The sequence below is a fragment of the Nyctereutes procyonoides genome, unplaced genomic scaffold, assembly GCF_905146905.1.
Source record: "Nyctereutes procyonoides isolate TBG_1078 unplaced genomic scaffold, NYPRO_anot_genome, whole genome shotgun sequence".
Taxonomy (NCBI): Eukaryota; Metazoa; Chordata; class Mammalia; order Carnivora; family Canidae; genus Nyctereutes; species Nyctereutes procyonoides.
In genome coordinates, this window is record NW_026575026.1 from 7,801,424 (window position 1) to 7,817,680 (window position 16,257).

Here is a 16,257-nt window from a genome sequence, read left to right on the forward strand (position 1 = left end):
ATCATGGACTTGTTATCTTGTTATTTTCTCCACTGCAGCATGAAACACCAACAACTGCTTAGGTTGGCGTGAAGTTGTGGCCTCTGGTGAAGTCCCTCGTATGTCTGATATTCATATAGAAATCCCCTCACAGTTAATATCTTGAGGAGCCACCAAGGGCTGTAGAGACTTAACTGCATCCACAATAAGTTGTGGATTGGGCCAGAGCCTCAATGTCTTCCAGTTATTAGACAATTACATTTCCTGGACAGATTTCCTTTATTGGCTTGTGATTTGCTTTCTTGTTAAAATGCTCCTCAGAATTTCTGGGGACAGATAATAGGCAGAAATCATATTCTAATCATGTGGACCTCTTGGAATTGAAGCTCACCGTTGATTTTATCTCAAACCGCAAAATTAGCATACCACCAAATACAGTATATAAACCACCACAAAAGCAGACAGACCATCATCCACTTAGCTTCCCCTTCACTTTCTGTACTCCACCTTGGAGAAAAGGTAAGAATTTCATATATAAATTTTATGTATTCTCTCTTCACTTTTATTTCAAGTAGGCTGAATTATATGAAGAAAATAATTGCTTAAAATAGGATCTTTGAAATAAGAGTATTTAAAATAGCACTGACACTATTTTCAACACCTGGGTTAAAAAAATAGGAAGATCTAAGAAGATTTGATAAAAATTATGACTGCAAATGTTTTATGAGTCTAAAAAATGTAGTAATAATGATAACTATTTTTAATACAAAGCCAATGAATAAGCTATATTAAAAAATCTACTTCTTGAATTAATAAATCTTCCAAGTTGGTTAAACATACTAAAGCAATAAAAGAAAATATACTTAAATTATTGGATTGGGATATGAATAATTAATGGGAAACTTTTATTCAAAAGTAGTTTTAGAGGTAGCATATTGAGTCAAGAAACTGCAGAACTTGTTTGGGGATGTGCACTAGAAATGTTTATAAATATTTTTACAGAAGTATGTATTCAAATTTATTTAGTGTATCCAACCTCCCCCTTTATCATTTGGTTTATAATAGCTCAAAATATTGTTAAAATAGACATAAAATACAGAATTAAGTTAAAAGGAAAATGTTTTACTTTGGAAAAAAATTCTAGATGATACAGAGATGGCTTGAAGCTAAAGCAAAAGAAAGAGAAGATTTGAAAGAAAGAGTACTATAGAATACATTGGTAAAAAATGAGGTTCTGGCTAAAAAATTAATATATAAAATGTTAATTAGAAAATATAGAAAATGAAATGAGATTCTTCCTACACGTTATGATCTCTAATAGAATACTATATTCTTTTTTGGGGGTCCTGACAATGAGAAATTATTTGGAAACTTCTGAAGCTCTTAAGCAAAGTAAAATTAAAGTTTATATAGTACCCATGAGAAAGATATAGAAAAGAAAATCTTTTCCTGAAGTAAGAATAATTTTCAGACTTCAAATATTGGAAGGGATATTTCGCAGATGAATTAGGGACTTTTTTCATGAGACATTTTTAGTTTAGAAATTTGTTTAAATATCTGAGATTGAAGATTGTATGCCAAATGATATTAGTGGTACAAACATTATTTTGTATAAGCAATTACAGAAATGCAACAAAATCAAGCATTTAGTACATTTTGGTTAGAAACTTTAACATATATATCATGTTATACTACAAGAAGAGGTTGTTTGGAGTGGGAATTGGGCAAGGGGACCTGACACTTTGGTAAATCATCAAGAAATCAGAAAAAAAAAAATACAGTGTACGATCTCTAAAGTTATGTGCGCAAAAGAGAGGAGGCATTATTATATGGAAATGATTAAACAAATATTCATGGAAACCATTAGTTTAGTAAAAAGAAAAAAAAATAAAAGAAAATATAATCTGCATATACATTTTCTTTGATCAGTTACCTCCTGATAGAACTGAGGCTTTACCAAGGCTGAGACATTTGTTTGCTGCTATCAACCCAGTACCTAGAATAGTGTCTGGCAATAAAAGATGTTAAATAAATATTTTTGAACAAATGAATCAATTAGTAAATATTTCTGTAAATATTTATAACTTTTTTTCTGTCCTTCCAAAAACCCAACTATAGTGCTGTGAATGAGATGAGAAAGAGTGAGGTAGGGTAGTGGTAATGGATGAAAAAATCTGAATGGTATGAAAATGACATGTAAGAGTAAAGAGCCATAGTAGATTTTGACCTTGACCATATGATAAAACATCTATTAGTATTTTTTCCTAAAATACAGTTTTTTTTATTACATATTATCTTTAGTTTCTTTAAAAGGAAAGTAATCCTAGATAAATTAAGAAAATAGCTTGAGCAAGGTATTACCATTCTTTCATTTTCTCATTGACAGGACTTGATAACCATGAAGGTTTTCATCCTTGCCTGCCTTGTGGCTCTTGCTCTTGCAACAGAGGTAAGCAAATGTCTAATTAGGATAGAATGGAGTATCTACCCATGTGGAGAGAAGAATATCCTCAACATATTTAAAGTACAAATAAAGCAGAATTTCAACAGATTTATTTTGACTTCCTGGAAAATGATTTGCATGACACATTATTTTGACAGTGTGCAATAGGAGCACAGATTTGGGTCAAATGGTATACAGTGGTATATACTGTGCTACCAGTCCCAAAAAGAAAAGCAAATGGACAGATAAGCAAACAGACGAAACAAAAATAAATGGATATAAACATGACAATAATAATATTGCACAAATATGATTGCAGGCATGTGCAACCTAGATAAATATATCTTATTCCAGTAATAAAATATATGTATCTTTACCTTATGGCCCTGGGCCCAATTCTACCCGTGTTTGTCCAAAGACATTTAGAGAGAGGATGGAGTATCACACGATAATCATAATCATAAATATATTTGTAATAATAATAAACTGTTTAAAACAAATTATAATAACTTTTTTCTATTAGCCATTAGAAACGTTTATTCACATAAGAAGAAAATATATCGATAAAGTTACTAAATATAAAAGACATAAAAATAACTACCTTTCAAGTCTTTCGATATAGCATTTTTTATTTCTCAAGTTTGTGAAACACATAGCTCTGCATATAGAAGATAAAAATCATATAGGGAAAATGTTTAAGAATGAGTTAGCCTTGGAAACTAAAATGGTATTTTTTTTCTGTTACAGAAGGAAGAACTCACTCTATCCAATGAGGTAGGATATTTTTATTCACAAAAAATTTTCAACCATAAAATATTAACATTCTTCAATGATCTAGGAAAAGCTGGTTGTTGATAGATTTGTTTTTTCTTTACAGACTGTGGAAAGCCTTTCAAGCAGTGAGGTAAGAAAATGTTTTCAGAGGCAATTCCCCAGTTTGAGAAGAGTAAAATGCTGTGCTATCTTTCTATTGTGTTACATTAGGACAATTACTTCAATGCAGCTCTGTTTGACATAAGTTTTGATGTAAATTTCCATTGTATATGTTTTGTTTCCATTGCATATGCATAAAGATAGAATAAATATCTGGTGAATTCACTATTTTAGCACTTTCTAAATTGTCTCACTACTTGAAATTGTCATCGTGACCCCCTCTTTTTTTTTTTTAATGAACTGTACAGTCCTGTTCTCTGTCTTGGGCTGTTTTTACCCTGGCCTCATTTCCCTATTCTGATATTTATTGGGCACTGTCTGTGGGTCAGACATTGAATAGGAGCTGTGGTACAAAGGGAAAAGAGGGATGCCCAGAGTAAAGAGCTTGCAATATAATACGTGAGCAGACATGCAAATAGACACCTTTTATAATTACAATAGTCACTTTAGTAAATAAGAGATGGTGAGAGGTAGTATAGTCTTAATCTGCCTGGGAGAATAAGGTAGGTATTTACCTTGGCACCACTCTTTATGGATATGTTATTACCTGTTAGTTAAATAGTATGTCAGTATACTTTGCCTCTCTACAAGGTTATCAGCCCCTAAGAGAGGTATTTATTTCTTATAATTAATTTGAAGTGTAAACACAGTAAGTAAACTAAGAATGATTAAAAGAATTAAAAGATAAAATTCATATCATCAACAAATATTATTCTTTAGAATCAGATAGAATATAAGTAATCATTTGTTGACCTAGGAAGACAGCATGGTGATAGAAATTAACATCTATTAAATACCTCTTTTTGTTACTGTGTTCACTATTTTCTTATAAAACTGCATTCGTTTTTCTTTTATATGGTAAGTTTATGCAGAACAGTGCAACATATAAGTTTCAGCAATTATCCTGAGTTTAGAATATCATCAAAGAGTCCACATTAACCTATTACATGCCTTCATTTCTTGACTTATATTGATAAATAAGAAGCATTCATAAAACTAAACCTAATTTTATTTTTATTTTTCTTAAGGAATCTATTACACACATCAACAAGGTAACATCTTTGTATTTAAATGTACTTATTTTCAAAACTTCCTACGTTTAATTTTTATAGGTGGTAACATTTCTTTACATGTGATTTGGTTTTTAGCAGAAACTTGAGAATTTTAAACACGAGGAGCAACAGCAAAGAGAGGTAATTTATGCTTGAGAATTATATTTCTAACATTATTATGAAATATAATACATACAAAATATGTATGTATTCACTCTAAAGAATGATAATAAAACAAATGCCACTGAGGAAATTAAGTTTTGACAAAGTCAAAATATTTTTAAGACAAGGATGCTTGGGTGGCTCAGCCATTGAACATCTCCCTTAGCTCAGGGCATGATCCTGGGGTCCTGGGATCAAGTCCCGCATTGAGCTCCCTGCGGGAACCCTGCTTAGTATCTCTTCTTCTGCCTATGTCTCTGCCTCTCTCTCTGTCCCTCATGAAAAAATAAATAAAATATTTTAAAAATATATATTGAAGACATAAGTGCAATTGTTTGACAATATCACAGTTATTAAGTAGTAGAGCTTGCTTAAAATTAAGGATTTTCTTAGACAACATAAAATTCTTCATTTAATCAAATTACATTTGTGGTAACATATTTATCTAATTGTAATATTTCAACTTCCCTATTTTATCAGTGAAGTATTTTTTTGGAACTTATGCCCAATATTTCCTAAATCAAAATGAATTTACAAACTGATGACTCTCAAAAGACCTTCTACCAAGGGAAGTAGGGCTAGAAGGTGGCTGGTGTTAAGTCCTTGAATTAAGCTGTAAATTAAGAGTTAATTTTCATTAAAACAACAGCAGCAGCAACAAATAAACCTTGGAGTTCTCCTTTAACTCTTTTTAAATAGATCTTTATTATATGAACACAATTTGGTCCATTATCAAAACATTATGTTGAAAAGTTTATGCCTATGAAGACCAAAGTGGACAGCTACCACTATCTAGGCAATTCAGAAAAAGGTGAAACGAGTCTTGAAATCTCCAAACATTGATTTCAGTTTGGTCTGTAGATTCACCTATGAAGGGAGTGAGTTAATGAGAAATTCCTCAATGAGCATTTTACTCATTAGTCTTCACCTGACTGAAAATAATTTCTCAACCAAGATCAGAAAAAGATGTTCTTTCTCTCTTTTCATTCAATTATGATTGTTCAAAAGAGAGGAGGTTAATTCCTCACAAATGACTGTTATAGAGGAAGCATAGACTCAAAGATTCTTTTCCTTTTTTCCAGGATGAACGCCAGAATAAAATCCACCCCCTTTTCCAGCAACAGCCTCTAGTCTCTCCTTATGCTGATCCCATCCACTATGCTATCCTTCCACAGAACATCCTGCCTCTTGCTCAGCCTGCTGTGGTGGTGCCTTTCCTTCAGCCTGAAATAATGGAAGTCCCCAAAGTTAAGGAAAACATCTTTCCTAGGCACAAAGTAATGCCCTTTCTTAAATCTCCAGTGACACCCTTTTTGGACAGCCAAATCCTGAATGTGGCTGATCTTGAAAATATGCATTTTCCTCTGCCTCTATCTCTGCCTCTGCCTCTGCTCCAGCCTCTGATGCACCAGATCCCTCAGCCTCTTCCTCAGACTCCTATGCTTACTCCTCAGTCACTGCTGTCTATCCCACAGCCCAAAGTATTGCCTTTTCCTCAGCAAGTGGTGCCCTACCTCCAGAGAGATATGCCCCTACAAGCCTTTCTGCCATACCAGGAACCTACCCACCAGGCCCAACCTGTGACTCAACCACTTGCCCCACTTGTCAACTCTGCTCTTGTAAGTCCAAACTTATTAATTCTGCTGTCTCACTTATGACATGAATATGGTGATAGAGGAAGTGAGAGCTATAGAATGAAAGAGTAAATGAAAAACGAATGGGTCGTTTAGATCAGTGATTATCAATATTAGCAACATAATAGAAAAACCTGTAGAACTTTTTCTTTCCAAAATCCCAATATCTAGCCTACCCACAAAGATTCTGATATAATTGTTCTGATTTTCTATGTAGAAGTTACTATTGGGGGGATCCCTGGGTGGCGCAGCGGATTGGCGCCTGCCTTTGGCCCAGTGCGCGATCCTGGAGACCCGGGATCGAGTCCCACATCGTGCTCCCGGTGCATGGAGCCTGCTTCTCCCTCTGCCTGTGTCTCTGCCTCTCTCCCTCTCTCTGTGACTATCATAAATAAATAAAAATTAAAAAAAATTAAAAAAAAAGAAGTTACTATTGGGAAAATTCACTTCAGGAGATTCTGATTGATCTATTAAAAATCTAGATAAAGAGGATTAAAGCTTATTAAAGCTAGAATTAAATTTTATAGTCTGATTGGGCTTGGAATAAAGGTTTATTATTTTCTACATTTTTGAAATTTTTCTTGTGCTTATCTATTCTGCAAATGCTTTATTTCACATCTTACTTTTGACATATGTACATAAGTTGGTAAGCAATTGAGATAATTATTTCATTATTCAAAGAATTCTTAAGGAAAATGTCTTTGTGTTAATGTCTGTGTGCCAAAATGTGAATTGTATATTTATTTATTTTTATTTTTGTTTTTTTGAATTCTTAAGGTTTAAAAGAATTCCAAAGTTAATGTCCCCTCCTCACTTTTGGTAAGTTTTGAGAATTTGAAGATTAGATTGATCATTTTTATAGATATCTTTTCACATTTCATTCTCCTGGATAAGTCCAAGATAGTGACAAGTTTTATCAATATACCAACTTGTTTATTAATGATTAAAGTGTCATGGAGGTCTCAATGGTTGACTATTATCTGTTGACCTGAAATTATGTATCAAATTTTAATGATGTGCTGCTGACAGATTTGACTGGTCTGCATTCAAATGCTTATATTCTGATGCTTGATTATCATCATTTTTAGGAAAAACAAAATAATTTCTCCTACTTTTATATGAATATATTTGAGATTTTTAAAAAGATCACTTTCATTCTCATTTTGATTTAGGCCTCATATCTTCCATTGTTTTTTATCTCATTTAAAATTTACATATGGGATGCCTGGGTGGCTCAGTGGTTGAGCATCTGCCTTCAGCTTAGGGCTTGATCCTGAGGTCCTGAGATCAAGTCCTGCATTGGGCTCCCTGCAGAAATCCTGCATCTCCCTCTGCCTCTGCCTCCCTCTCTGTCTCTCATGAATAAATAAATAAAATCTAAAAATTTACATATTATCCTTTAATTCATGAGTCAAAATAAAATTAATTATTCCAGGTATGAGATTTAAAAAGAGGAGAGGAAATAGCTTTAGGATTCATAAAAACCTGTCTGTGATCATGATGGACTAGACATTTTACATTTTACTAAAAACTATCAGTTAAGCTGATATTTAATAAAACAGGAATTTTTATATTCTTTTAAGGTTGGTTTAAACATTTTGCATTTCTAACAAATTTTGCTTTGTAAATCAATCACACCAAAATTACAAATGAGGAGGATGAATAGATTTATCATATAACACAACAAATTCTATTTTTTTAACATAACTAATTTCTTTATGTGCTTTATATTCTACAGAATTGACTGTGACTGGAAACGTGGCATCTTTTCACTTGGCATCATGTTACCAAAAATTAATAATTTTTAAATGAACCTACATGGAAAGAAATGAAAATTTGTTCTTTTATTTATTTTATGTATCATCTGGCATTCATCTTAATCTGAATTTGGCTCATAAACTCTACATTTTCCAAACTTTAATTCAATTATACCATAGAAATTTAATTTTGAGTTGGAAATACCCGTAAGCATGGGAAAAATATGTATAGTTTTTGCAATCATGTTTGTTGTTATTTAAATATCTATTTCCTAACCAGTCATTTCAATAAATTAATCCTTTAGGCATATTTAAGTTTTTCTGTCGTTATTTTAATTTTTCAAACCTAAATTAGCCTTAAGATTATTGGTGTTAAAAATAGCCATGGAAGAATTGAAATTGAATAGAATGCTTTGAATTGAATGGTAAAGAATATCAAAAAGTGGAAGAAAATATAGGGTGATCATACACAGTGTTTGCTCTAGAAAGTCTTAGTTTACACCCATTGCCCAGTACGCCTGTGCCTTTCACTTTCAAACATACCACCATTGGATGTTAAATTTCATGGTTACTGTAGAAAAAAAAAAAAGCATCTAATGTGAAAGCTGATTCACAGCTCAGCAACGTGGTAGCTAAGTGGTGTTGTGAAAGTTACTCAGTCCTTCAGAGCTTTAATTTCCACATCTATAAAATAGGCAATTCAAGGGTTTCATTGAAGTTTTAAGATGATATTTCATTGCACAGTTACAGGATAATTGCTCCCTATTGCTCCACATTATTGACTTCACTTACACCAGAGCAATAAGAGACAGTGTCACAATCAGAATGAACTAGATTATGTGGTTTTAGCTGGTAATGCCCAAGAGATAAGACTTATATGAGGGTCTGATATCCAATTTCTCTGATCTCAGAATAATTGTTTCCTTGTGATGAATTATCCCTCTACCAGTTTCACCTGTACATTCAATCTCATCCCCTTGAGTTTACACAGTGACTCATTCTTAGCAATTATTCCATCTTTCTTGCCATCCCCCAGAATTTCCTCACCTAAGAATCAAGTGTAAGTCAAACTTATAATATCTTTCATTTTTAGAGAGTATTCCATCTTGTGACAGTACACCTCCAAACCCCTCCCAGTCCTTTAGGCTATCTTATGGCAACTGTTACAAAATAACTATCCAAAAAAAAAAAAAAAACCCAACTATCCATACTAAATATATTATGCTTTCATTAACCTGCTTCCATCAAGGTTATACCCTATGGAAATCACTTTTTTTCCAAGGTTACCAACAACTTTTATCTTGCTAATCTGTGTTCATTTTACCCAACCTCTCAGAACTTTTTGGTAGAGATGATCACCCCCTTTTTTTGCAAATATCATACTTCTCTTCATTTTAAGTCTTAAACCTACTAAAACCCTTGGCTTCTCTTTGAACACACGAGCCATTTCTTTGCAGTCTCCTTTCTGGTATTCTTTTTTCCAACCTTTAAGTGTTGGAGTACCCTAAGGGTTTAGCCTTACTCTGACTGGCAGTGTTTAGTCCCATGTTGTTAAGTCCATTTGTGGGTTGAAAGCTTTCAAATATATATCTCCAAACTCATTCTTTCCTGACACCAAATTCACATACTCAACTTGCCTTCTAGGCCTCCACGTCCAAGTACCTAATTAATATCCCAAATCTGGCATGGCCAAACCTAATTCTTCATTTGATCCGTCTCTAACTTGCTCAAATTTAATTGGGCATATTTCAGTAAGAGAAAAAAGTGATGCAATAGTACAGAGGCAATAGGGCTTTACTTGTATAAGGACTTCACCAAAGGCCTTTTCTTAGTGGCCAATAAACATGTGAAAAGGTACTCAACATCATTAATCCTCAGGAAAATGCAAATTAAAGCTACCATACAATATCATGACACATCACCAGAATGATTAAAATGAAAAAAAAAATTGGCCATACTGAGTGCTGGCAAAAACAAACAATAAGAAGGCTAAGCAATGCTAATGTAAATATAAACCGGAACAAACCCCTTGGAAACTCCGTCAGTCTTTGTCAGAGATAAACATTGGCATATTTTGTGACTAGAGGTTTTAGTCTTTGGTATACAGCTGACAGAAATAACATATTCTGTGCACTAAAAATAAGTACTTAAGCTCCTGGCAGCATTATTTTTAATATCCAAAATTAAAATCAACGCTAATGTGAATCAACAGTATTTTGTGTAAGTAAATTGTAATATACAATAGAGTGGAATGTTATACTGTAATTAATATGAATGAGTTATACCACAGATGCACAACATGGATGAATTTTATATAAATAAAATCGAATGATGGTAGCCAGAGACACATTCAATACAAGATAGTACAACCCCATAAATATTATATATTAGAATCTATGAAAAATTAATTTATAGTACAGTAAGTCAGACTAGTCGTTATCTGAGGGGTGGAGGGAACATGAAGTGATGAAGTGGTGCTTTTAGATTCTAGTGATCTTCTTTCCCTTAACCTGTATGATGGGTACTTTGTGATAATACATTTTGATGTGTGTGCTTTTCTATTGCCTGTTTGTTGCTTTCAAAATTTAAGTGTATATTACATGTAAAATCATGTATTCCTTCATTAGTGTCTTCCTACCTTCTGTTTCCCTGAAAGTGGAGCTTCCTCAATGTATAAATAATCACCTCTCTGCCTCTGGACTTAAATATAATTCCATACTAGGCCAATGGGCCTCATTTCCTCAGAAGCCATGGAGTGGCTGCATCATGCTACTGTAAAATGTATGATTTTATCCCCTAATGGGGTGAAATTTGAAAAATGGAAAAGAAGAGGGGGAGGAGCAAGATGGCGGAAGAGCAGGGTCCCCAAATCACCTGTCCCCACCAAATTACCTAGATAACCTTCAAACCATCCTGAAAATCTACGAATTCGGCCTGAGATGTAAAGAGAGACCAGCTGGAATGCTACAGTGAGGAGAGTCCGCACTTCTATCAAGGTAGGAAGACGGGGAAAAAGAAATAAAGGAACAAAAGGCCTCCGAGGGGGAGGGGCCCCGGAGGAGCCGGGCTGAGGCCGGGGCGAGTGTCCCAGGACAGGAGAGCCCCGTCCCGGAGGAGCAGGAGCTGCACCAACCTTCCCGGGCGGGCGGAAAGGGGCTCGCAGGGAGGTGGAACAGGACCCAGGAGGGCGGGGATGCCCTCGGGCTCCCGGGGACACTAACAGACACCTGCGCCCCGGGAGAGTGCGCCGAGCTCCCTAAGGGCTGCAGCGCGCACGGCGGGACCCGGAGCAGCTCGGAGGGGCTCGGGAGCGGCTCCGCGGAGGGGGCTGCGGGGAGGGAGCGCGAATCCAACAGCGCAGGCCCCGGAGCACAGGGCGCCGGGACACAGCCCAGGATCCGGCCTCCCCCGGGACAGGCAGAGGCCGGGAGGGCCCAGGACAGCGAGGACGCTCCTGCCCCGAGCTGAGCAGATCAGCGGCCCCGCCCCGGAGCCTCCAGGCCCTGCGGACGGAGAGCCGAGAGCCCCGAGCCCCGTAGTTCCTGCGGAGGCTGAATCCAGGCTTCCAGAGTTGCCATAGCAACTGCGGCTGATCCTCCTGGGGCCTCACGGGGTAAACAACCCCCGCTGAGCCCGGCAGCAGGCAGGGGCAGAGCAGCTCCCCCAAGTGCTAACACCTGAGAATCAGCACAGCAGGCCCCTCCCCCAGAAGACCAGCTGGACGGACCAGTGATACTCCCCCGTGTTCCAATACAACTTGTTTTTGGCCACTCCGCACTGAGCAAAATGACTAGAAGGAAAACCTCACCTCAAAAGAAAGAATCAGAAACAGCCCTCTCTCCCACAGAGTTACAAAATCTGGATTACACTTCAATGTCAGAAAGCCAATTCAGAAGCACTATTCTACAGCTACTGGTGGCTCTAGAAAAAAGCATTAAGGACTCACGAGACTTCATGACTGCAGAATTTAGATCCAATCAGGCAGAAATTAAAAATCAATTGAATGAGATGCAATCCAAACTAGAAGTCCTAACGACGAGGGTTAACGAGGTGGAAGAAAGAGTGAGTGACATAGAAGACAAGTTAATGGCAAAGAGGGAAACTGAGGAAAAAAGAGACAATCAATTAAGGGACCATGAAGACAGATTAAGGGAAATAAATGACAACCTAAGGAAGAAAAACCTACCCTTAATTGGGGTTCCCGAGGGCGCCGAAAGGGACAGAGCGCCAGAATATGTATTTGAACAAATCCTAGCTGAAAACTTTCCCAATCTGGGAAGGGAAACAGGCATTCAGATCCAGGAAATAGAGAGATCCCCCCTAAAATCAATAAAAACCGTTCAACACCTCGACATCTAATAGTGAAGCTTGCAAATTCCAAAGATAAAGAGAAGATCCTTAAAGCAGCAAGAGACAAGAAGTCCCTGACTTTCATGGGGAGGAATATTAGGGTAACAGCAGACCTCTCCACAGAGACGTGGCAGGCCAGAAAGGGCTGGCAGGATATATTCAGGGTCCTAAATGAGAAGAACATGCAACCAAGAATACTTTATTCAGCAAGGCTCTCATTCAAAATGGAAGGAGAGATAAAGAGCTTCCAAGACAGGCAGGAACTGAAAGAATATGTGACCTCCAAACCAGCTCTGCAAGAAATTTTAAGGGGGACTCTTAAAATTCCCCTTTAAGAAGAAGTTCAGTGGAACAATCCACAAAAACAAGGACTAAATAGATATCATGATGACACTAAACTCATATCTGTCAATAGTAACTCTGAACGTGAATGGGCTTAATGACCCCATCAAAAGGCGCAGGGTTTCAGACTGGATAAAAAAGCAGGACCCATCTATTTGCTGTCTACAAGAGACTCATTTTAGACAGAAGGACACCTACAACCTGAAAATGAAAGGTTGGAGAACCATTTACCATTCAAATGGTTCTCAAAATATACCCTAAAAACTATAGAACACTTCTGAAAGAAATTGAGGAAGACACAAAGAGATGGAAAAATATTCCATGCTCATGGATTGGCAGAATTAATATTGTGAAAATGTCAATGCTACCCAGGGCAATTTACACGTATAATGCAATCCCTATCAAAATACCATGGACTTTCTTCAGAGACTTAGAACAAATTATTTTAAGATTTGTGTGGAATCAGAAAAGACCCCAAACAGCCAGGGGAATTTTAAAAAAGAAAACCATATCTGGGGGCATCACAATGCCAGATTTCAGGTTGTACTACAAAGCTGTGTTCATCAAGACAGTGTGGTACTGGCACAAAAACAGACACATAGATCAATGGAACAGAATAGAGAACCCAGAAGTGGACCCTGAACTTTATGGTCAACTAATATACGATAAAGGAGGAAAGACGATCCACTGGAAGAAAGACAGTCTCTTCAATAAATGGTGCTGGGAAAATTGGACATCCACATGCAGAAGAATGAAACTGGACCACTCTCTTGCACCATACACAAAGATAAACTCAAAATAGATGAAAGATCTAAATGTGAGACAAGATCCCATCAAAATCCCAGAGGAGAACTCAGGCAACACCCTTTTGAACTTGGCCACAGTAACCGGAGAAGGACAAACAGTGTATGTTCTCATTCATTTGGGGAATATGAATAATAATGAAAGGGAATATAAGGGAAGGGAGAAGAAATGTGTGAGAAATATCAGAAAGGGAGACAGAACATAAAGACTTCTAACTCTGGGAAAAGAACTAGGGGTGGTGGAGGGGGAGGAGGGCGGGGGGTGGGGGTGAATGGGTGCCGGGCACTGAGGGGTACACTTGACGGGATGAGCACTGGGTGTTATTCTGTATGTTGGTAAATTGAACACCAATAAAAATTAATTTATAAAAAAAATAAAAATGGAAAAGAAGAGATGGGAGAGAACTTGCAAATTAATTCCTGCTTTATATTTTTTTCTGTATGTTCTTCAGAGGTGCAGTACTTCCGTGCAGCCTCTGTTAATTACATGCAATCATCTTAAGTTTCTTATTGCTGAAAGGATTCAGAAGACCAAGCAGTTTATAGGGTGATAAAAACAGCTTTATGACAGGCAAAAAACACAGGACAGCAACAGCAGGCGAAGGATACACAGTACAAAAGTTGCTAAGATCTCAGGAGCAACTTATTTGTCCTCCCACTGCTTGGTAGCACAGGATATACTTTATCTCCAGCTCTTAAACTTGTTTAAGAACAAGTCGACTCTAGTCTTGCACCACAGTTTAGTCTGCAGGAAACATGACTATTTTATTCCATCGATCATTATGCATTCATTAAATTGATGACTTTATTTTTTCTTTAAAGATTATTTACTTGAGAGAGGGAAAGAGCAAAGGAAAAGGCAGAGAGAGGATCTTCAAGTAGACTCTTCACTGAGTGCAGAGCCTGACATGGGACTTGATCTCACAATCTATGAGATCATGACCTAAGTGGAAACCAAGAGTTGAAAGCTCAACAGACTGAGCCACCCAGGTGCCCTTTGATGACCTTATTTCTATAGAACTCATGACACCAGAAAAATCAGTATCCTTGAGGGCTTGGGAAACGGCATAATGACAGAAATTGGTAGATGAATTTTATGAAGACACAGGGGCCTGTACTCTCCATTAACTTCCTGCAGGTCCAGTACTCTGAGTATGTTGACACATCTTCCCTAGATAAAAAAACAACTTGTTTCAGCATGTACTTCTTAACCCCGAGAAAAGGGAGAAGACCCAGTCTCTAAATGGCTTTCTTTTCATTTTCAAGGCAAAAAATTTATGTTTGGGTGTTACGTGTATATAATATATATTATAGGTAGGATTCAGAGCAGTTTATGGCTTAGGCCATGGTACAGAAGGCCTTCTCTCTTGTATGTTATCACTTGGTAAATACAGTGGTTCTTAAAGGGTCATGGCATGTTGGGTTAGTTGGGAATCTGGAGTATACCCCCAAAAGTATATCTCACGTGGAGCTTTTAGGATAATAGAGCAAGTAACAATTGTCATTTTGAGAAAGAGCTCTTCAATGGGCTCTGGAGGCTACTGAACAGCCCAACTTAGCTAATAGGTGACTGTGTACTTAGGTAACTCTTTAAATGATTATGACTAACCTTCCTACCTATAAATTCAGCTATAATCAGGCAGGTTGGTCCCAAATAGGTCCTAATGGTGTAAATAAGTTGTATAACTAGGTCTTTCGAATTCCCAGTATACCCACAAATGCCACACTGCTATCCTCTCTGCAGCCACACTCATGGGAAATATTCTACAAACAACTGACTTGGACCATGTTTATAATTTGCCAGCATCAGTCAGAAGTGACATTTTAATGTTCACTAAAATGTGATTGAAAGTATCATAAAATTTAGTGAAAACAAAATGCTATATATTCTTTTTTTTTTTAAAGCATGAACATTTATATTTAATTTACATTTTGACAATTTGCACATAAATAACAATGTAAACCAGTACGTAAACATAAGATAGTTTGTTGTTTTAGCAAAGTAAAAAGCCAATAACTTTGGTCAGTTTTAACTTTGATTAGAGGAAAAAAAATAAAACCACTGTTGATTGTGGGCTCAATATTCACATGTAAGAGGCCTACGAGGGAAAGTCAAATGGTGAAGAGAATCAAGACGTCTCAAGCCGTGCAGGTCTTGGTAAAAATACCCACAAATAAGAAAGCATAAAAGGGGAAAGAAGAGAACAAATGAGCAGAACTGAGAGTATTTGGTGTCGATGTCAGTGTGTGATGCTTTGGTTTACCTACAATTAAGGACGGTGTTTGTCAAGCACTGATCCATAAAAAAAAAATTAAATTGTCAGTTTTGCAACTTGTAGGAACAGATCAGTAAGGCTCTGAGGTTTCCCTGGATTATCCTAAGTTTGTTCTTTGCTGCAGGTTGACATTAGTGGCCATCAATAGAAGGCTGACTATATAAACCAGGCTGATTAGTGATGCATCAGTTATTTAGGAAGGAAGGAGAGGTAGAGAAAAGTTAACCGTGGTAAAGGGAGTAATGGGACTTTACTTCCGTGACTTGGGTGTGACCACATAATCATAATGTGGCAAAACAAAAATCAAGCCATCTCCGACTGCCCTTACTGGTGAAAGATGATGAATCTCTCGCTCTCCCTGGTTGTTACACAGTCCCCACCTTTGCACCAAGGTTTTGGGGTCTCTTACAATAATAGCAAAGGGGTGCCCAAGCTCACCAATGTGATTGTGAGGTCAAGTGTTAAGCAAAGCCTCAGAAAGGATGGTTTTTTCCTTTTTTGCCCTTAGGAAAAAGTAGGTTCTTTT

The 16,257-nt window shown here is 36.8% G+C and overlaps 1 protein-coding gene across 2 annotated transcripts; it reads left to right on the forward strand.

The window, feature by feature from the left end:
* Positions 1-461: 461 nt before the first annotated feature.
* CSN2 (casein beta) lies at positions 462-8,270 on the forward strand. 2 transcript variants are annotated; one of them, XM_055315290.1, is made up of 9 exons: positions 462-498; positions 2,366-2,428; positions 3,170-3,196; positions 3,300-3,326; positions 4,384-4,407; positions 4,504-4,548; positions 5,652-6,188; positions 6,981-7,022; positions 7,942-8,270. In XM_055315290.1, the coding sequence occupies exons 2-8, from the start codon at positions 2,378-2,380 to the stop codon at positions 6,984-6,986; spliced, it is 717 nt and encodes a 238-aa protein (XP_055171265.1). In that variant the 5' UTR covers positions 462-498; positions 2,366-2,377; the 3' UTR covers positions 6,987-7,022; positions 7,942-8,270. The 2 variants fall into 2 exon arrangements, with proteins under 2 accessions (XP_055171265.1, XP_055171266.1); XM_055315291.1 differs by having other exon boundaries at positions 4,507-4,548.
* The last annotated feature ends 7,987 nt before the right edge of the window (positions 8,271-16,257 follow it).